The sequence below is a fragment of the Panthera uncia genome, chromosome C2 (assembly GCF_023721935.1).
Source record: "Panthera uncia isolate 11264 chromosome C2, Puncia_PCG_1.0, whole genome shotgun sequence".
NCBI classification, from domain to species: domain Eukaryota; kingdom Metazoa; phylum Chordata; class Mammalia; order Carnivora; family Felidae; genus Panthera; species Panthera uncia.
The window spans coordinates 144,981,226-145,002,955 of NC_064810.1; the positions used below are offsets into that span (position 1 = coordinate 144,981,226).

Here is a 21,730-nt window from a genome sequence, read left to right on the forward strand (position 1 = left end):
AGGCAGTGGACTCTGCTTTAATAATGAAAAACGTTTCACATTCAGAGCCAAGAGCTGTTAGCTGAGCCTGGTGAGCTGGACACGGGCTTCTACTGGAGACTCTTAAACCCTTGCACTCCCCTGGAAAGATACCCTAACCCTGTTTGCCATGCTTCTTTCACACACCGTAATGTTTCCTGGGTGCATCATCAACAAAGGGCTGTTCTGACCCTTTCAGTTGGAATCAAGAACGCCGTGATGTTATTTCAGGCACCACCACGCTGGATTACATCTACTACCTGTCTCACTGATCCAATGAGTGTCACATATATGTGTGTAGATTACCTGTCGGTTATGCTGAATTCAGGCCCGAAATCCCATTAGTGTGAGGCTTCGCACTTTCCGGAATTCTGTCCCATTTTGTACATCACTTTCGATAAATTCTGCTGCCACAAATGTAAGCATAAAAACACATCTCCATTAAGCATTGCTTTGGAATTCGTGTACAATATCAACTAGATCAAAAGAACAGCGACTTTCAACTCTAAAGAAGGGAAACAGCAACATTTAGAGTCTGTCTGGTGCTCTCCAGCACAGCATCCAAACTGTACCAGAGAGGTGGGCTTCTCTCCATGAGCAGTGTAAAATGTCCCTTGGAAACCTGTCTGAGGGCTTCAGTGTCTTTTTTTTTTTAATATTTATTTTTGAGAGAGAGAGCTCTAGCAGGGGAGGGTAGAGAGAGAGGATCTGAAACGGGCTTCTTGCTGGGAGCAGGGAGCCAGATGCGGGGCTTGAACTCATGAACCGTGAGATCATGACCTGAGCCGGAGTCGGACGCGTAACTGACTTGGCCACCCAGGTGGCCCATATGTGTCTTCCTTCTTAAAAAGGGGCCTGCACTCTTGTCCCTGCAGCGTCCCCTTCTAATCGCTATCTGGAGTCCCTGACCACCTCAGATTGCATGGGTTGAACAACTGAGGAACTGTTGTTCAGATCAGCCTGTTAACCTGTTCCTGTTTCATTGTTCCAGGTGAGGAAATGACACCCTAATGCACATCGTGTATCTTTCCAGAGACTCTGCATGTCTTTCCACTTTATCCTGGTCTAACCTGTGAAGTCTATTAACGTCCTAGCTGCTGCTGAAGTCTGTCTCGAATTCCCTCACTTGCATATTCACTGCCACCATCTCGGTCTTGAATATGTCATCTTCTCTCACTGAGACTATTGTGACAGTCTCTGAGCTTGTCTGCTTATGAGTGCACGCGCACGTGAACACACACACACACACACACACACACACACACACACACCTTTCCCCTCCATGTGTCCATTCTCCTCGATCGGCCAGAGTGGTTTCACAACCAAACTAACATGAGTTCCCTCCTTGGTGAGGCATAGAAGGAACCACACCTGGTGGAGTTGTGGCACAAAGGAAACTTTATCTGCAACAAATGAGATCAAGGGGAATAACTTCAAAGCCTTGACTCCCAAGCAAGGTGAAAGGGTTCCTTTTATTTAGGGTTAGGATGAATATTTAGATAGGGGAGCCTTGTCATCGTATGTAGAGGCGGGCATAAGGCCACGCGTGCGCCTTAAGGAAACATGCCTGTACATAAATGAGGTGAGGCTTGCCCTCTGACTTGGAGACTGGGTGGAGGTTTAGTATTACAGTGAGGTAAAGGTAACTGTTGGTCATTCCCTGGGTCACTCCATGGTCTAATCTGCACAGGCGTGAGTGGGGGTTAAGTGCAAACCGGTCTGTGAGTGGTCCGGCCACTTCCTGTTGCTTGAGGAGTAGTTTCAATTTCTATCATGGGATGTTATGCCCGTCCGGTCTTTTGCCTGAGTTAAAAGATAAGCTAGAAAGAAGAGCTTAAGGAAAAATGAGGGACAGAGGTTGATAAGTACAAGCAGGTGAGGCAGTAAAGGTCAGCTTCTGGGTCTATAGCTGGCGACAGTATAAAGAACTTACGCCTGGGCCCATATAATCTGACCCTTCCCAACCTAACATTTTGCACCAGTGTCCTAACTTTCTATACTTTCTTTACAGGTTCTAGAAGGCAGCAAAGCCCTTCCCCGCTCCGGACGAAAGTTCTGTGCCTAGAACTCTGTCTTCCCATCTGTCTCTCTCGCTAGCTCTTACTGGGTCTGGAGGGTATTCTTCAGCATGGCCTTCCCTGACACTTCCCATGCCTGCAACAAGGTCATATCTGTTATACACCCTTACCACAGCCTTCATTTTCCTTCACAGCATTTGTCACAATTAGAATTATGCAGATATTTCCCCCCACGAGGCTTTAAGTTATGTACACCAGGGTGTGTTCAGTAATGTGTGCCTGACCCCGTCCTTGGGACCTGATAGCAGGAGGCCTGGCAGAGTTTAGGTGCTCTCAAGGGTTAAACAAGTGAGTGAAAACCATCTTCCCAGCTTTGTGATTAAAGTCTCTCTAGTATTTTGTTCCCTACACCTTGAACACAGCTAAAGCAGAAATGAGATAATTTGTCCTGAGTCACACAGCAATCCAGAACTTGCAGCCAGAGCCTGCCTGGGCTCCTGATGCTGTCTCCTGGGGATATGGTTTGGATCTAACTTCTTCATGGCTTAGGAATAAAGTCCTGGTCCCTGGAAGGTACTGGAATGCGAGATGCATACTTTGTCGCTGCTTCCCTTTGTTCAGGGCTAAAGACGCCTGCAGTTTGGATCGGTTTCTTTTCCCTTGATGAAACTTGCCTCTAGTCCATGGGTGACATTCATTTGGCTTTGGCTTTGGTCTTGTTCATCAGCAGTGGTGAAGATTTGGATGGCTGTTACCGGAATAAATGCACAACTTTTCTGTGTCTCCCTCTCTCTCTGCTCCTCCCCTGTTCATGCTCTGTCTCTCTCTGTCTCAAAAATAAATAAATGTTAAAAAAAAATTAAAAAAAAAAAAAAGGGGGTGCCTAGGTGGCTTGGTCGGTTAAGCGTCTGACTTCGGCTCAGGTCATGATCTCACGGTCCACGAGTTCAAGCCCCACGTCGGGCTCTGTGCTGACAGCTCAGAGCCTGGAGCCTGTTTCAGATTCTGTGTCTCCCTCTCTCTCTGCTCCTCCCCTGTTAATGCTCTGTCTCTCTCTGTCTCAAAAATAAATAAACATTAAAAAAAAAATTTTTTTTTAAATAAAAAAAAATAAATGCACAACTTACGTTAAAACGCTGAATGCCAGCATCTGCCCTGGGCCCTTGCTTGTTCTTCTTTTCAGAAGCTCTCTCAGGCCACGTGTTACTTGCCCTCTGCAAGGAAGAGGGGGAGGGGCGTGAGGGAAAGTGGGGGGCAGGGGGGGGGCAGACAGTAGTGGCCGTGGGGTATCCTCAGAGATTCATCCCTTGAGAGCAGATCAGTCCCAGTAGACCTCAAGTACACCTGCAGTCTTGTTTTCTTGACAAGTATCGGCCTGTGAGCAGATTCCAGCCACAGATGTGTGTGGTTTGTCCCCTCATAGCGTTTTAAAAATCATCATGAGTGCTAACATTTAAAAATCAAGATTATCGGGGTACTTGGGTGGCTCAGTTGGTTGAGTGTCCGACTGTCTCGGGGCACGATCTCTCAGTTTGTGAGTTCGAGCCCCATGTCGGGCTTGCTGCTGTCAACCTGTCAGCACAGAGCCTGCTTTGGATCCTCTGTCCCCCTCTCTCTGCCCCTCCCCTGCTAGCACTCTCCCAGGAATAAATAAATATTTAAAAATCAAGATCGTCATGTACAAGCTTGAGTTGCTGTGTTTTCTTGGAGGAAAAAAGAAAGATCTAAGAAAACTGGTGCACCACAGGGGTACCTGGCTGGCCCAATCAGTGGAGCGTGTGACTCTTGATCTTGGGGTCGTGAGTTCAAGCCCCACATTGGGGGGGGGGGGTAGAGTTTACTTTTTAAAAAATTGGCCCTCAAACCAATTTGACAATAAATTGTACCTTCTGGCATTTATGGGCACCCGAGTTTGCAACCCGTTTTATATTTGTTAGTTGTATGTGGAAATATGAATAAAAGCTGTAATGGACACTTGATATAATTTTTTTTCCCTCTGTCTCTGCTTCTTTCTTTATTTTCTCCTTGTATCTCCCTTTTCTTTTCCACTGCCTCTACCGTTTTGCAGGTTCTGGGACTGCTGGTATGGACACTTATCGCCGGAACCGAGTACTTCCGGGTCCCTGCTTTTGGCTGGGTCATGTTTGTAGCCGTGTTTTACTGGGTCCTCACCGTCTTCTTCCTCATCATCTACATAACAATGACCTACACCAGGATCCCGCAGGTGCCCTGGACAACAGTGGTAAGGAGGCCTGGGGTGTTGTTATTGTCCATTGCCCGCTATGCAGGTTGGAACTTAGTCCTTCTTTCCTCAATTCAGTTGTCTCCCTGCCGGCAAAGCAGAGGGCAAAGCCAGGGAGAACCCAACACAGCAGATAATCTTTATGTTATTCTATTGTCTCTAGGGTGATTATACCTGAGTGTGAAACTGGGCATATGGGAAAGTCCAGGAATTTCTTCTTTTTTTTTTTTTTTTAAATTTTTGTTGTTGCTGTTGTTGTTAATGTTTATTTTTGAGAGAAAGAGACAGTGTGAGTGGGGGAGGGGCAGACAGAGAGGGAGACACAGAATCCGAAGCAGGCTCCAGGCTCCGAGCTGTCAGCACAGAGCCCGATGCGGGGCTTGAACCCACGAGCCATGAGATCGTGACCTGAGCCGAAGTCGGACGCTTAATCCACTGAGCCATCCTAGAACCCCCAGGAGTTTCTTTTAGGCAAAATAGCGGACCAGTTCTCAGAAGACTGAATGAAGAGAAGTTCAGTTCTTTATTAGTTCCCTGGAAAACAGGTACATCAGGGCCCCAGCCTTGGCAGATCTCACTTTCTTGCACACAGAGCTCTTTGATGTTGGGATGCATAGCGTGTACAGGATTAGAATGAAAAATGAAACTACTGTTAGAATAAATAGATGTCCTAACATTTGGAAGCAAGTGTGGTCAAGGGGGATTGGAGGCTTGTCCTGGCTCCAGGCACCATGCTGGGTGCAGGATAATCTAAGGGGAACATACAGTCTGGGGTGAAATAGATAAGAAAATATACCTTAGTGTGCACTGGCACCATAACAAAATACTACAGACTGGTAGCTTTAAATGACAGAAATTTATTTCTCACACTTCTAGAGGCTGGAAGTCTAAAACCAGGCATCAGTATAGTTTGATGAGGTTTTGGAGTAGTGGTGGTTCGGAACTGACAGCCAAGAAAAAATTCTTGAGATGTCTTTCATGCAAAAAAGGGTAATTTTTATTAAAGCACGGGGACAGGACCCGTGGGCAGAAAGAGCTGCACTGGGGTTGTGAAGAGTGACCAGTTATATACTATGGAACTGGGGGAGGTAAAGACAAAAGGGAAGCCTCCCAAAGGACTTTCATATGCTAACGAGGACTCCAAAGATCTAGGAGGACTGCTATTTTCAGACTAAGGTTGTATTCCCTCTAGTAAGACACTGACATTAGGATGGTCGGGGCTCCTGGAGAAATGTTACCCACTGTATTTGCCTCAAGTATTTGTCAATGGACTGCAGGTTGCAAAGAAATTTAATTTTATCTGCTATTTCCTTCTTGCCTTTGTTCCCCACAACTATGGAGGGGAGGGGTGATATTAGGGACTCCAGGAAACTGAGTTTGTAAGGTTTCTGGAGATTAGGCTATTGATGAGATTGCCTTTTTCTTGTAATTTACATCCATCTTGTAAACTGATGGAGACTCAGTCTTGCAAGACTGTGATCTCGATCAGTTAACCATTTGTTTTTCCCTTTTCTTTGTTTTTGGGTAGACAGGAGAGCCTGAGGAATGTCACACATAGCCTACCTGGAGGGCGGGGGGTGTGCTAGCTTGTGCTTTGCCCTCAGCTTGCCTTATGGTCCCTCATCATAGCTGGTCTCTGGTGAGAGCTTTCTTTCATCTCTTCTTATAAGGGAGCCGATGCCATTAGGGGGATCCCACCTTCATGACGTCATCTAACCCTAATTACCTCTCAAAGGCCTCATCTCCAGATGGCATCACTCTGTCAATTAGGGCTTCAACATGTGAACGTTGGGGGACATAGGCATTCAGGCCATAACATTCTGCCCCTGGCTCCCCCAAATCTTGCCCTTCTAACATGCAAAATACATGCATTCCATCTCAACATCCCCCAAAGTCTTAACTCATTCCAGCATCAACTGAAATCTAAGATCCAGAGTTTCACCTATAAATATCATCTAAATCAGATATGCTGAGATTGGAGGTAGAATTCACCCTGAGGCAGAATTCCTCTCCAGCTGGGAGCCTGTGAAACCAGACAAGTTATGGGTCCCACTGGTGGGACAGGCACAAGATAGACAGTCCCTTCCAAAAAGGAGAAACAGGGAAGAAGGAAGGAGTGGAAGGTCCCCAGGCAAGCCCAAAACTTACAAGGCAAATTCCATTGGATCTTAAGGCTCCAGAATAAGCCTCTTTGGTTCAGTGCTCTGACCTCCAGGCCCACTGGGGTGGCATCGTCACCCCCATACCTCTTGTCACCCCCATACCTCCACAGGGTGGGCCTGCTCCTGAGGCACCAGGTGGAGATGTCCTGGCTCACACCAGGGAAGCAGCCCAACTCATTGCAACTGAGGAGCAACCAGCCTGTCCCCTGGGCCCGAAGATCTCTGAATGGCCTTTGGATGATTCATTCTTTGTTCTTGAAGATAGGCGCATATTCACAGCCAAATAGCTCTATCATTCTATCCTATAGAATCCAAGAAATTTGACAGAGCTCCTTTATTTTGTCCCATCTCCACCCACTTTCATTCAGACTGGCAGTGTTTCACGGGTATAATCCCTTACCTGTTTCTGACTTCTGCCTGTACAAAATTAGATCTGTGGTTTGCACCCATGATCTCTTTATCAAATGGTTGTTCGGCCACACCTCTGGTGTTCTCTTCAGAGCAAGCTTTCTTATTTTTTACAATATGGATTAAGCCAAGGATTTTCCAGACCATCAAGTTCTGCTTCTTTTTTGCTTAACGGTTTCTTTTTTTTGTAAGTTTATTTATTTCGAGAGAGAGAGAGAGAGCAGGGGACGGGCGCAGAGAGAGGGAGAGAGAGAATCCCAAGGAGGCTCTGTGCTGCCAGTGCAGAGCCCAATGTGGAGCTCGATTCCACAAACTGTGAGATCATGTACCTGAGCCTAAATCAAGAGTCGGACACTTAACCAAATGAGCCACCCAGGCACCCCAACAATTTCTTCATTAATTCATCTGTTTCCGTTTGCATTTTACTACAAACAGAAGGAACCAAGCCTTGCCTTTCATACTTTGTTTTAAAAATCTCCTCATTTAAATATCCAGTTAATCCAGTTTTGTTGCTTGTAAGCTCTATCTTCCATGAAACAATAGAACCCAGTTCAGCAAAATTCTTTCCCACTTTATGACAAGGATCACCTTTCCTCCAGTTTCCAAAAACGTGTTCCCCACGTGTGCATTGAGATCTCTCCACAGTGGCCTTCAACATGCACACTTTTACTAAGATTCTGTTTGTGATTATTTATGTATTCCCTAAGAAGATGGCACCTTTCTCTCTAGCTCTTCTCTTTTCTTTCTGAGCCCTCACCAGAATCCCCTTCAACATCCGTATTTCTAGTATGCTCCTCAAAACTCCCCAGCCGTTACTCATTATCCAGTTCCAAAGCCACTTTCACATTTTTAGGTATTTGTTATAGCATCAGTTCCACTCCAGGCTCCAAATCTGTCTACCCCACTCTCGATACAAAGTCTGTATTAGAGTGCTCTAGAGAAGCATAGGCAATAGGGTGTGTGTGTGTGTGTGTGTGTGTGTGTGTGTGTGTGCGCATGCACACCCACATGAAGAGATTTATTAGAAGGAATTGGTTCACATGATTATGGGAACTGGGAAGTCCCAAGATCTGCTGTCAGCCAGCTGGACCCCTGACACACTGATGGTGTGGTTCCGGTCCGAGCCGGAAGGCCTGAGGACCAGGGAACCTGATGTTTCTGTTCAAGCCCAAAGGCAGGAAAAAAGACTGATGTCCCAGCTCAAGGCGGTCAGGCAGGAGCAGTTCTCTCTTACTCAGCCTTCTTGTTCGATTCAGGTCTTCAACTGATTGGATGAGGCCCACCCACATTAGAGTCTGCTTTACTCAGGCTGTAGATTTGAATGTTAATATCATCCAGAAGCCCTCATAGATAGACCCCGGATAATGTTTGACCAAATATCTGTGCATCTGTGGCCCAGTCAGGTTAACACAGAAAATCAACCCATCATGGTACCCTATGACATATAGCAAAGTGAAGGTATGTACAAAGTGTGATGGAAACTACCACCTCAGCTTGGGACAGCTGGGAACTCTTGAGAGAGGAGGCAGCATTTAGTGACATCTTGAAGACTGATCACACACATCCTGAGGGGAGCTCAGAGATAAAAGGTGAAGTCCCCTTTACCTTTGGAGAATTTATAATCTTTGTGGGGAGTTGGACTGGCTGCACGATTTAAAAAAACCAAAAAAAAAAAAAACCCAAGTGGTGCCACACGTGTGTGTGTACAAAACAGGGCTCAGAGCGATACTATCTTTTTGTTTGCTTATTTTCAACCAGTGGATCAAAAAACTATCCAGTTCCAAATAAGTGACTGATAAGCCAGATTTGAAGCATCGTGTGTAAGTGTGGTATAGACTGAAATAAAGCTAGCAGGCTTTAGCGGCCTCACTGCTCAAGTGGATCTGGCCTGGTTCTTTCTGGGAGCTGCTTTCAGAGTTAGCTAAGTTAACCACCCCCCCCCTCCGCCACACACACACACACACACATACACAAATAACAGGTCTCATTTGATTGCACGGAACACATTGACGGACTCTTAACAGTCTCCCCAAATACGAACGTGAGGATTTTCCGTTATGATTCTCGGAAACGTGGGGCAGGCTCTGAAAGTAACTCCAGCCTAGGTGCCCGTAGCTGCCTGGGGCAGCCCACGCGGCCTGGTTGGAACTGGCGTCCTGCCTCGCTGGGTGGGCACCGGGAAGAAAGACTCATCTGGATGTGGGGAATCACAAAAGGTAGAAAGCACCTCGAAGTGACAGCCACGTGGGAATACGGGGAGAGGGCATCATTCAAGTGACCTGGAGGAACGGCAGGAATGCCGTTTGGGAGGACGATGGGTCTTAGAGGATGTCTTGAGGAAAGTACTTGTGAACTTGGAGGAAGAGGACTTGGGAACTGTAACGGGAGGGGCGCCTGGGTGGCGCAGTCGGTTAAGCGTCCGACTTCAGCCAGGTCACGATCTCGCGGTCCGTGAGTTCGAGCCCCACGTCAGGCTCTGGGCTGATGGCCCAGAGCCTGGAGCCTGCTTCCGATTCTGTGTCTCCCTCTCTCTCTGCCCCTCCCCCGTTCATGCTCTGTCTCTCTCTGTCCCAAAAATAAATAGAAAAAAAAAACAAAAAAAAACAAAAAAACGTTGGAAACTGTAACGGGAGAGCCAGTGGTTAAGATGCAAGAATGAGCAGTACCTTTAATTCCCCTTCTGCTGAGTCTCAATTCCTAGGCATGTTTTCTGTAGGTTCTTTTTCTTTAAATTTATTTTCTAGAATTTATTTATTTTGAAAGAGAGAGAAAGAGAGAGAGAGAGCACATAAGCAGAGGGGAGAATCCCAGGCAGGCTCCACATGGTCAGTGCAGAGACTGACGTGGGGCTCGAACTCACAAACCTTGAGATCATGACCTGAGCCGAAGTCGGATGCTTAATTGACTGAGCCACCCGGGCGCCCCTAGGCCAGATATGTTTAGAATCAGGATTTCCACCCCCTCAAATTTTAGAAAGATAAATAATCTGGTGCATTTACTGCGTAAGATCCTGAGTCTGGGGGCGGCACTTTAATCAGACACGTTAGCATTTCTGCACGAACACGTGCATTTTCCTGCAAAGAGGGGTAATAAAGACTGCATTGCCCCCATGTCAGTACAAGTCAGCTTTTGCTGCCAGATGACTTTTGGATTTACTTCTGGTTCTCAGAGCATTTGGGGAATCTGAGATTGCCAAGAAGGGATGAGCAGACCAGGCTTTCATCCACTGGGAACTTGGCTGGGAGACCAGCCCATGGGACATGACAAAAACCAGTCTCCTAGTTTTGCCTGTAGCTCTTTGCTTGATAAGGCATGAGCTTTGCACTGGAATTGACTCAATTGTAGGCATGTTTTCTGGGCCATATGAGTCACCCAGAGAGGCTGGGATGTGCTTTGTGACAAATCTGATTTGAGCTAAAACTTCAAAGCAATACCGTTTGTCCTCCTTGGGGCACTAAGCACCAGGACCTGCACAAATGCATTTTCTGAGGATTCATCCTCCACAGCTCATCCCCATCGGCCTCGTTGCAAGCACTCTGAGCAGTACAGGGCAGAGGGCACAGCTTCCTTTTATAGGCAGTAGCGGCCACCATTCATGAAGCACCTACTGTGTGCCAGAGGTCAGGCTGGGTCCTTCATAGATGACATCATTTCACCTCACACTAACTGCAAACACGGAGTGGATTATTTCCATTTTGCAGGTGAAGAAATAGACACCGAAAGGGTTTTGATAGCCAGGGAATGGGAAGCAGGTCCCCTGCTGCCAACCACAGCCGTCGACCCTGGAATCTCCTTGGTGGCCAGGGTTCACAAATGCCCTGGTCCTAGCCTTTGGGAAATCGCTGGAGCTGAGAGGACCTTCCTCCTCTCCACTGTGAAGGGATGAGGAGTTCTCTCTCTGCAGTTAGGTTTGGTCAGTCGTGGACACCAGTGCTACACGGTGGAGGGCCAACAAGGAGGCCAGCTATTTGAGAGTTTTTATCTGTGTGCCTTTATTTGGGGGGGGGGGGAGGACATTCTGTACCAAAGAGGGATCAAATTTCAGAAAGAAGAGCCTCCCTCCACCTTCTCCCAAAACGGAGTAGTTGGGAAACTTTGGTAAGACACTGTATTTGTTCTGGGTTCCCTGCGGCCCGGGGATGCTTTGAGAACTGGCATTTGAGTTGGTGGGGGGCAGGGGGGGTGCTCTAGGGTCTTTTCAGCCTGAGCAGTCTCAGACTCGGGTCCTGCTTCTCTAGAGCAGTGCGACCTTGTGTTTCGACGAAGCTCAGTGATATTCCAGAGGCTACCGAAGCTGTGTGTTACCATCCACCACTTCTGTAGCCACACAGATCTCTGTTCTTTAACCTCTATAGCAATCTCAGATCCTGGGGCACCTGGGTGGCTCAGTCGTTTGAGTGTCTGACTTTGACTCAGGTCATGATCTCGCGGTCCATGAGTTTGAGCCCCACGTCGAGCTCTGTGCTGACAGTTTGGAGCCTGCAGCCTGCTTTGGATTCTGTCTTCCTCTCTTTCTGCTTCTCCCCTGCTCACCCTCTGTCTCTCTCTCAAAGTAATAAATAAACATAAAGAAAGGAAGGAAGGAAGGAAGGAAGGAAGGAAGGAAGGAAAAGAAAAAAACAATCTCAGATCCTGATTTCTTTGCCCTTCTTTTTTCTTTCCTCTCTCCACCTGTTTTCACTAGTTTCCCACTCCAGGCATCCCCCATACATATTTAATTTGGGAGTCCTAGGAAGATGGTGTGGGGGGAGGCGGGCAGGAGGAGTTTCCACACTGAGGTAGCAGGAATGGAGGCTGTGATTACCCAGCAGGGGGGAAGAAAGCCCTTCCCTGCTTCTCTCCAAGGGAAAGAGAGCCTTGGAAAAATGGATTGGGCCACACTTACTAAGGGACGGGGACACATATCCTCAGGGAGTCTTGTCACCACTCCCTCTCCGGCCCTTCACCCACCCAGCAGTGGGGACAAGGCCCAGGGCCACTGTCAGGGCAGTCCTGACCAGGCTGGCCTCTGCGAATGCTGTCTCCGTCATCTCTCCCCTTGTGTGGGGACTGGACATGCATGGGCACCCCCAAATACTTGTTTAAAGACATTCGTCACAGTAGCCATTTGTGACCCTGGGAAAACTAGGAACGTGAAATGCCCATCGATAGGGGAAAGTTAGATTCTAAGGTATTTGTGTTATGACAACAAATGAGGTCATCTGTTTGGACAGGCATGCAAAATTGCCCTTGGTATCTTTTTCAGTGAAGAAAAAAAAAACAACACCTCTAAGTTTACATAACTCTATGACTCCTTTTGTATAAAATTGGGTGTTTGTTTATATCCCAAAGGAAAAAGCTGAGGTGAAAAAAATAGACTGACTTTTTACTCCAGATTCTTCTATCCACACTGGATTTTGTTTGGTTACCATGAATATGCATTACTTTTAAATTTTTTTCTTAAGCATGTTAATGTTTCGAATGTAAGGCGTGACTAGTTTATTAAATAAAAATAAACTTAACCACTACCTGTGGAAAGGCCACAAAGTGAAAACTAAGGTCCCCCACTCCTCAGAGGTAATTACCTTTAGCTGTTTCAGTATTAAAAATATGTATGAAGAGTCCTTTATTTGGCAGATAGCAAATGTATAAAACTCTGGAGGTAATGTGTAATTGAAAAAAAAAAAACTTGGGGGAGGTGCCTAGGCAGCTCAGTCAGTTGAGCATCCGACTTTGGCTCAGGGCATGATCTCACGGTTTATGGGTTCGAGCCCTGCATCGGGCTCTGTGCTGACCGTGCAGAGCCTGCTTGGGATTCTCTCTCTCCCTCTCTCTGCCCCTCCTCCATTTGTGTTCTCTCTCTCTCTCTCTAAATTAATTAATTAATTATAAAAACTTTTTGTAATGCACAAATGTGTTTCTGGACCCAGAAAAACCCCACAACCAGCAAACATAATGAGTCATCCAGGGAAATCACGTCTTCTTGGGGACACATTTCTATGCAGATGAGCACCAGGGGATACCCTGAATCCTGGACTACCCTTATCAATAAAGGTTAATCTCGTTAACCCGGCATAATATAAGTGTGGAGGAGGCAACAGGGATACACAACCCACCTCAGAATGCTAAGACCTGCATCTGGAAAATTCTACATGCCTTTCTTTCCCTAAGAAGAAAAAGATATTGCTTCCTCCCCTTGCCCCTATTTGTTCCTGTCTCTCTGAATTCCTGAGGGAGAGCTGTTAGACCACAGAGGATCTATTCCTTGAGAGCCACCTTCTTCCTACCTGTATAAAGCTTTGGTTTCTGCATCAGTTTTGCCCCACCCCACCCCCTCCTCTCACCCTTGTTCAGATAGGATCAGGTTTCGCACATTTCACATTTCGTATGATTTCCTAGAGTTTAAATATAGCTGAAAACCAAATACCTGCTTGGATTTACATATCTGTCTTCTCTAAGAATAGGAAAAAATAAGGTGAAGCCAAGGGAAAGATTAGTTCCCAAAGGGCTCTATTAATATGTATAATCTTCTTTTTAGTTTGAAGAACTTGTTGCTAGGGTTGAGGAGTTCACCTAAATGTCCCGCCCTGCTTAGAGCAGAGAAATGGATCAGCTCGCCTGCTTTGGGAAAGGCTGTCTCCCAGCTCTGGGTCAGGGACAGGTGCTGAAGGGCTGTACCTGCTGGGGCCATGGGCCAGGCAGATCTTGCTGGGGCCCCCAGCTACCTGCCTTCCTCAGCCAGTAGGTCACCATGGCTGAAATCTGGGTGAAGCAAGGATTAAGAGCAAATTGAGAGAGAGAGAAGTGGCTGAAGGGATGAGCAGGCAGCCCGAGTATCTTGGGGGACAGGTGAGGGGTGTCTGGTTGTATTGTATATAAGCTGGTGTTAAGCCCTCTCCTCCTAGAGGCCCTGAAGAGCTGCTTCGGGGGTGGGGGGCACCTGGGTAGCTCAGTCGGTTGAACATCTGACTCTTGATTTTGGCTCAGGTCATGGTCTCATGGTTCATGAGATTGAGCCCTGTATCGGGATCTGACAGCAAGGAGCCTGCTTGGGATTCTCTCTCTCTCTCTCTCTCTCTCTCTCTCTCTCTCTCTCTCTCTCTCTCCCCCTCTCTCCCTCTCTCCCTCTCTCCCTCTCTCCCTCTCTCCCTCCCCCTCCTCCCCCTCTATTTCTGCCTCTCCCCTGATTGCACACGCTTGTGTATTCTCTCTCTCTCTCTGTCCCCTTCAATAAAAAATAAACTTAAAAAAAAAAAAGCCCTTCCAAAGCATCCAGATGCACCCTTTCCACACCCGGCATGCGGTCCTGGCCACTTCTCAGGTCCAGAGGTGCCCAGACCTTCCACACTCCCTGACCACCCCACCCCTCTGTCTCTCCCAGGGTCTATGCTTTAATGGCAGTGCCTTCGTCTTATACCTCTCGGCCGCTGTGGTGGATGCCTCTTCTGTTTCCCCGGAGAGGGACAGCCACAACTTCAACAGCTGGGCAGCCTCATCGGTGAGTGAGCCCTTTCAACACCACCCCCCCCCCACCACCAAACCTCCATGGTCAGGATCACGGTCTCCTCCTCCCACTGGGGCTGGAGATCCAGCAGGAGGCCCAAATTATCTGCAGGAGGGGGAAAGCACCACCCACAGTTGTGACACACTGGCCATTAGCTTGTGGTTTGAAAGCATTGAAAATTAGTGGGGCCTCCCGATGGCCTGAGGTGCACAGAGGCTAAAAAGACCCAGCTTGAGTGAAAGCCAGATAGTTTGGAACAGAATAAGTATTTGAGGGAGGAAAGCTATTTGTGGCCGTCTAAGAATAATTCTACTGACTACAGTTCAAGTGGGGAGACAGTTGCAAAACAATGAGCACACTATGATTCTTTTTTTTTTTTTTTTTTTTTTTTTTTTTTTTTTGAGAAGTGGAGATGTTTGTTTATGCACTGGGAATGCAGAGGAAAGTACACAGTAACAGAGGTTCCTTTCAGAGACTGTGGCTGGGTGACGAGGGGAGCGGCCTGAGGGGCTTCTGCTTTGTGATATATATATATACACACACACACACACGCTTCTGTATGGTTTGCATTTCTAAGCCATCGTGTGTATTGTTGCTCTGGTTGTAAAAACTAAATCTAGAAGTTTCTCTGAGATTGGCCTTAAAATATTCCATCCCCCAAAGAAGCCATTGGCAGGGGAGTGGGGGGCAGTTAGACAGGAATGCCAAAATGATAGTGTGAAGGCTGACTGATGATAATATAGCCATTCATTATATTCTTGTATTTATATTTGAAAATCTCTACTCAAACGTAGAGAGTGTGGTGTGCATGACATTAAAAATCACAAGCTTTGGGGCACCTGGGTGGCTCAGTCAGTTCAGTGTCCGACTCTTGGTGTCGGCTCAGGTCATGATCTCATGGTTTCGTGAGTTCAAGCCCTGCATCCAGCTCTGCACCGGCAGCGCAGAGCCTGCTTGGCATTCTCTGTCTCCTCCTTCTGCCCCTCCCCCACCAGCACTGTCTCTGTCTCTCTCAAACTAGATAAATAAACTTAAAAAAAAAAATCACACGCCGTAGCAGCACATGGCTCAAGCTATCCTACAGCAAGAATCCACCGGAACTGGGCAGTAGCTGCCCCTGCAGAGGGGCCTGCATTTTCCCTGCTCCCCATTCGTACCACGTGGGTTCATCGCTTCCTCCTACAAACTCGACTCCTTTATTTAACTGATCGTATGACAGTCTGAGGTTAAGCCCTGGTCTAAAATTGCCTGTACTAAATTAGGAATTGATGTGCTTTTCTCGGATGCCACCCCACCATAGTCAACCCAAAGTGAACAGCCTGTGGTTATTTGAGCAGAACTACAAGCTTTCCAGATATGTTTCAAAACAAAAAAAACAACCAAAAAAAAAAACAAAAACCCAAACAACCAGCATAGCCAGAGATCATTTCAGAAGGAAGGTAATTGAACCAATAAAGCAGTTTTAGATGAGGAAGCCTGGAGTTAAGGGATGCTGTGAGTGCCTGATTCAATGGAGGCGAAATGATAACTTTTGCTAATTAGAATGTGCCCTAAGCCCTCTTTCTATTATGCTTTGTTTCCTGTAGTTCTTCGCCTTTCTGGTCACCATCTGCTATGCTGGGAACACATATTTCAGTTTTATAGCTTGGAGATCCAGGACCATACAGTGATTGGCCATTTTGAGAATTAAAAGGGAGGGAGAAAACACGAAGAATCTCCTTGTAAAAACGAAAACAAAAAACCCGACAAACTGTAGGTATGATGTATATTTCCAGAGAATTGTATTTGACTAATGTTTTTATATACCTAGTTAAATTTGCTGGCGGCAGTTTGTTCTAATTAAACTGGATACTTATCTGCAGCTTGCTGTAGCTTGTAACGAACTCTTCAATATCTTGCGGATGTCTTCACAGACCTTATTTTCTTAGACAATGTATAAATAGATAAATTGCTAATATCAAGACTGTGTCAAGTTTATCAACCTAACTTTTCAAATGCCAGAGTCTTTTCTGATTAAATGTTTCAAAATCCCCGGGTAAGGTGTCTGATTTGAGAAAGGAGACCTGTTACCACAGCCTGAGCTGGGGTGCTGTGGCTGCATCTTCGCCCTCACGGACTGTCCAGTTGCAACGTTGCCCAGAGACCCTTGTCCACAGCCACTGGACCAGGGTGGCAGGAGAGACCCATCTCCCCAAGCCCGGGGATCGTCAGTGGCCATGATTCTCATCTGCTAACCAGAGGGCCCAGAAAAAGCACCTAGTGAAACTCTGGCCTTGCAGTTCGTTAAGATGCTCACCCTACGTGGTGCTGCTGAGTGCACGGACTGATGTGCTTGCTGGTGGCATTTTTTCCTGACACGTATTAGAATTAGTGCATAACCATGAAAATAAGTACTTGCGTGTCCCTTAAGATACTCACTGACCACAGGGACTCACGTACCCTACGTTGTGGAAAATACCTGACCAAAAGTTCTCCAGAACGACTACTTTGTGGCATCGTTGTTAGCTGTCTTCAGAGGGTGGAAAGAACCCCAGGCAGCAAGGCAGATGCGTGTTTAGAGGAAGTGTGTTCAGTTAGGATGGTTCTTGCTGGTAAGGCAGTGTGCCGTGGGTGATTTTTCAACACGAGCTTCTTTTGAAAAACAAAAAACCACAGAAGCGTTAATATGGTTGATGACAGTGAGCCGCGTTAGCTTGCGCACTCTGCGGACGTGACCCCCGGGGCCTCACTCTTCTGCTGTTGTTTAGCAGTACTGTTTGTTTCTGTTGTGAGTCGTCTGCTTATTTGGTCCGTCCTCCTGTTTACCTGTAAGTTCTGATCCAAGTTCTGTTTGCCTCTGTAGAGGAGAGGTGAGATTTCTTCAGTGTCCAACACCCACCACCGACCTTTGAAAGGAACAATGAAGAATGTTCCCGGGTTCTGGATCCAAAGAGCTAGTGGGGAGACGGGGACCGAGAATAAGGGGAGTGTAGGGGACAGGTGTGTGGGAGTGGGTGAGGGTTGGGGGTACCAGAGGCCACTCTGAGTCCGCCATCCAGCGAGCTGTGACAGTCGGATTTTAGCAACACAGACCCACAGGTGATCAGCGCTCAATCCTTGGGGGGCTGCATTCCTGGTCACCCGCAGGACAGCCTCCGACTCGCTGATTTTGCAAGAAAAGCTGAAATCACTAGTCAGAATGTGTTCCTCTCTGTCTCACACTCACAGAGGCATATTCATCCTCTGTGTACTGGGTGTTTTAAGTACTTGGTATTGCAACCAAAGCTCGACAAAAGGCAGAAAAACTAGAACTTCCAGATGCGTGTTTCAGGGAACTTCTGGAAACAGCCATCAAGAAAGAAGCCTGGGAGCGCCTGGGTGGTTCAGTCTGGTTAAGTGTCTGACTCTTGATCTCGGCTCAGTTCGTGAGTTCGAGTCCCACATCGGGCTCTGTGCTGACAGGATGGTTGCAGGGAGCCTGCTTGGGATTCTTGTGCCTGCTGTCTGCCCCTCCCCCCCCAAAAAAAAATAAATAAATACACTTTTTAAAAAAGAAAGAAAGAAGTCTGTTTTATGTCCTCACCGCCCACTGTGGTGTGTGTGTGTGTGTGTGTGTGTGTGTGTGTGTGTGATCTCGTATCTATAATCATGGCCCCATTTATAGGAGCAGCTTCTGGGGTGAAGAGTTCCATAACCCACTTTGGAAATATTCTCCGTAAAGACTACAGCTATAGGTCTTTCTTGAGCCAGCAGCCCCAATGAGATCTATTTCTAGAGAACAGTACTCATTTGTTTCCAGGCAGGAGTGCTTGTTGTCTTTATTTGTGGCTTTTCAGGAGCTTGACCCTTTGTGTCATCCTGAGAGTTTGCCCAAAAACAAACACAAAGCAAAACCAAGTATCTGTTTTTTTAACTGAAAGGAAATTCTTATTTCCTCTTTTGAATGCTGACTTTGTTCGTGCACTTTTTAGTGCGGGTTTTGGGACAATACAATGATTCTCTGCTGTTCAGATGAAGCTATAAGTTTTTGAACGGCTTCCATTTTTCTCTTAAGAAAGAAAAGCCACCTGCGATATAGCAAACATCATAAAAAGAATAGGTTTCTGAGGTTTGAAAAATATTATTACAAGGACAGGATACAGAGTGCTTAAACTATTCTCTGGCATAGGTGGCCACCAACCGCCCTCCCAAAAGCATCACGTCCTCTTTGATGGAGCTGGGTGGGTTTTGAGTTTGATGCATTTACCCACTTACGGCAAATCAGTGACATGCTTTAGGCAACCAGTCTCTCTCCATTGCAGTGTCCCAACTCATAGCCCCCAAGATACGTAGCCAACATTTGAGAACTACAAGAAAACCCAGAGACAAGAAGGTTCAATACTGTTTATTTTGATACATTTAAAAGCTGCTGCTTTCTTAGAAAAATCCCCCCAGGGTATCAGCACACAAAAGAGTTTAAATACATAAATACATAAAGTTATCTCTGCACAGAGCACAGATATTTGAAAGTACTAACTGAAGGGGCTCCTGGGTGGCTCAGTAGGTTGAGTGTCTGACTTCAGCTCAGGTCATGATCTCGTGGCCCGGGAGTTTGAGCCCCACATCGTGCTCTGTGCTGACAGATTCTGTGTCTCCCTCTCTCTCTGCCCCTCCCCGCCTTCTCTCCCTCAAAAATAAATACGCATTAGATTTTCTTTAAATACTCACTGAAGCTACAGCCTTGGGTAGAAAATCAATTAAAAGTTTGTATTTCTGTCCCCTAGACAATTATTATTTTAATTGAAAAGATGGATTTTTCACAGAAAAAAAAGTTGGGCATGTAAGGCCAGGGGCACAGGAGCAAACACATACCGTGTAAGATGACAAGTTAAGAAGCATTTGTTAACTTGGCCTTGCGTAGAAGTTCTGACCACGGGCTTCTGCCAAATGTGACTTGTAAGCAGATGGCAGTGAAGGAAGGTGACAGCTATGTCCATGGTGTTGAGAGCAACGAGGAAGATTGGAGTGAGTATGGTTACAAGTTAGGGGGTAGGTGAACTTAGGTGTTCGATCTAGAAGGTGTTTGAGGGAGAGTAAGGAAGGTGAGTGGCAAGAAAGTTGTTGGCCAGGGAGACATTGCATTTGGAACGTATGTGTTGGGAAAACTTGTGTGTCCACGGCAGACGGTATTTTTTTTCCTAGAATATTCAGAATAATTCTAAGTCCAGGCTGCAGTGGACCTTGTCGCTGCCTGGCCCACACCTCTGGTTATCTGTCCTAGTTCTCCGCCTCTTGTTATCTGTCCCTGCTCTTGTTATCTGTCTTAGTTTTTATTCAGTAACCACCCACCCACTCATGCCCCAGCTTCCTGGGGGGAAGGGGGCTTTGCCTAAGCTGCTTCCACCCCCTGGCCACACCGATTGATTGGTTCAGGGATAGGCATGTGCCCCAGGGCTTGGCTGTTGTCAGAGTTCTGAGGAAGTAAGTAGGCGGGGAAATTGTTGGTAAATATCTTGTGACCACAAGGGGGAGCCAGTCATAGGACGAAGGTGATGGAAGGAAGAGCAAAGAGATGGAAAGAAACTTCCTGGTTACATCGTTGAGTCACTGAATCCTCTCAGCCCTGAATGCTGTCAAACTCTGGGCTTTGCAATGACATGAGCAATGACACTCACTTTGCCTAAACTAATTCCTATTACTTGGAACAGCACATATCCTAACCAATGCACAGGACATCCTGGAACGTGGCTTTCGAGCAAAGGCATAACACCTTGGTTCTGCTTTACTTTCTAATAGTCACCGCAAGGCCCTAAGTAGATGGTAATAGTGCTGCTGTAAGTCCACGTTAGTTCCAGTGCTTTTGAGCAACAGAAGGGTAGAAAAAGAAAGATTTGAGAGTCCACAGGAGAGAGTGACTCAAGCCTTCCTGAAGCTATCGTTGAAGGATGGTGATAACATGAGGGCGCCTGCGTGGCTCAGTCGGCTGAGTGTCCAACCTCAGCTCAGGTCATGATCTCACAGTTTGTGAGTTCAAGCCGCACGTCGGGCTCTGCGCTGACAGCTCCAGCCTGGAGCCTGCTTCCGATTCTGCGTCTACCTCTCTCTCTCCCCTTACCTTGATTGTGCTGTCTCTCAAAAATAAATGTAAGACATTTAAAAAATTGTTAAAAAAAAAAAAAAAAGATGGTGATAACATGGAAAAGTCTTAGAAAGAGAAACAGCAGGGGGATGGGGACTCACAGAAATTTTCATGACCTGGCTTGGTCATGACCTTGCAGTAGGAAGGCTGCGTGTGAATGAAGCGTGAACAACCTGGCCTCTGATCATTTTAACTTATAATGAGAACTCTACCTTTTGTCTGAAAGACAGTAGTCATCCATGAGAAATGGCTTCCTTCTCTGGAAGTAAGTTGGCCATTAGTACCGAAGAACACTGAGCTTCTAAGAGTGAGGATTAGGCCTCAACTCTTGACAGGAACAAGGTACATACTTTTCCAGTTAAAACCACAATGAGATGCTACATCACACCCTCCAGAAAGGCCCAATTTAAAAAGACTGATGGTACCAGGTGTTGACAAGGTCTCGGAGAATCTGGACTTCTCATTCATCGCTGGTGGGACTGTAAAACGGTACAATTATTTATAAAGTTAAACATACACATGTGATATGACCCAGCAATTCCATTCTTCGATATCTACCCAAGAGAAACATGTCCACAAAAAGACTTTTATGCAAGAATATGCACAGCTGGCTGCATTCATAATTGGCCCAAACTGGAAACAACCCACATGACTATCAAACAGTGAATAAACAAACTATGGTATATTCTCACGATGGAATGCTACTCAGCAGTGAAAAGGAGCAAACTCTGGACACATGCAGCAATGTAGATGAGTCACTGAAATATTACACTGAATGAAAGAAGCCAGACCAAAAAACATATGTATAATGTTTGATTCTATCTATATATGAAATTCAAAAAAAAAAAAAAAAAGCAAAACAAATCTATCGCGATAGGAGGCCAATCAGCAGTTGCCTGGGGTTAGAGGTGGAAGAGATTAGCTAGAAAGGGACACGGGGAAATGTTCTGAGGTGATAGGAACAGTGTGCGTCTTGATTATGGTGGGGGCTGCATGCGCATATGCATTTGCCAAAATCCACAAACCATTTACTGAAGATGGTGTGTTTTATTTTATGTGACGTATACCTGGAGAATGCTGGTTTTAAAAGAAAAACACTGTGGGGCATTTTGAAATGTCCTTGTGGCTCCTGTCCCCTCTGCCCTGCTGTCACATGATTCACTACCACCTGTCTCCCACCTGGTCTGTGGTCTGTTGCAGAGGCGGGCATTTTCATGTCCATCTTCCCTCTGGAGCTCAGCACAGTGTGCGGAACATAGTATGTGTTCAACAAATGTCTGCGGCGGTGAAGGTGCTGGGAAG

General features: G+C 46.5%; 1 protein-coding gene across 1 annotated transcript in view; it reads left to right on the top strand.

The window, feature by feature from the left end:
* The window catches only part of CMTM8 (CKLF like MARVEL transmembrane domain containing 8), a 105,965-nt gene extending 89,615 nt beyond the window's left edge, over positions 1-16,350 (top strand). The window contains exons 2-4 of the mRNA XM_049629914.1: positions 4,105-4,278; positions 14,209-14,325; positions 15,918-16,350. Coding sequence (XP_049485871.1) covers positions 4,105-4,278; positions 14,209-14,325; positions 15,918-16,001 — 375 coding nt within the window. The 3' untranslated portion in view covers positions 16,002-16,350. The remainder of the gene's footprint in view (positions 1-4,104; positions 4,279-14,208; positions 14,326-15,917) is intronic.
* The last annotated feature ends 5,380 nt before the right edge of the window (positions 16,351-21,730 follow it).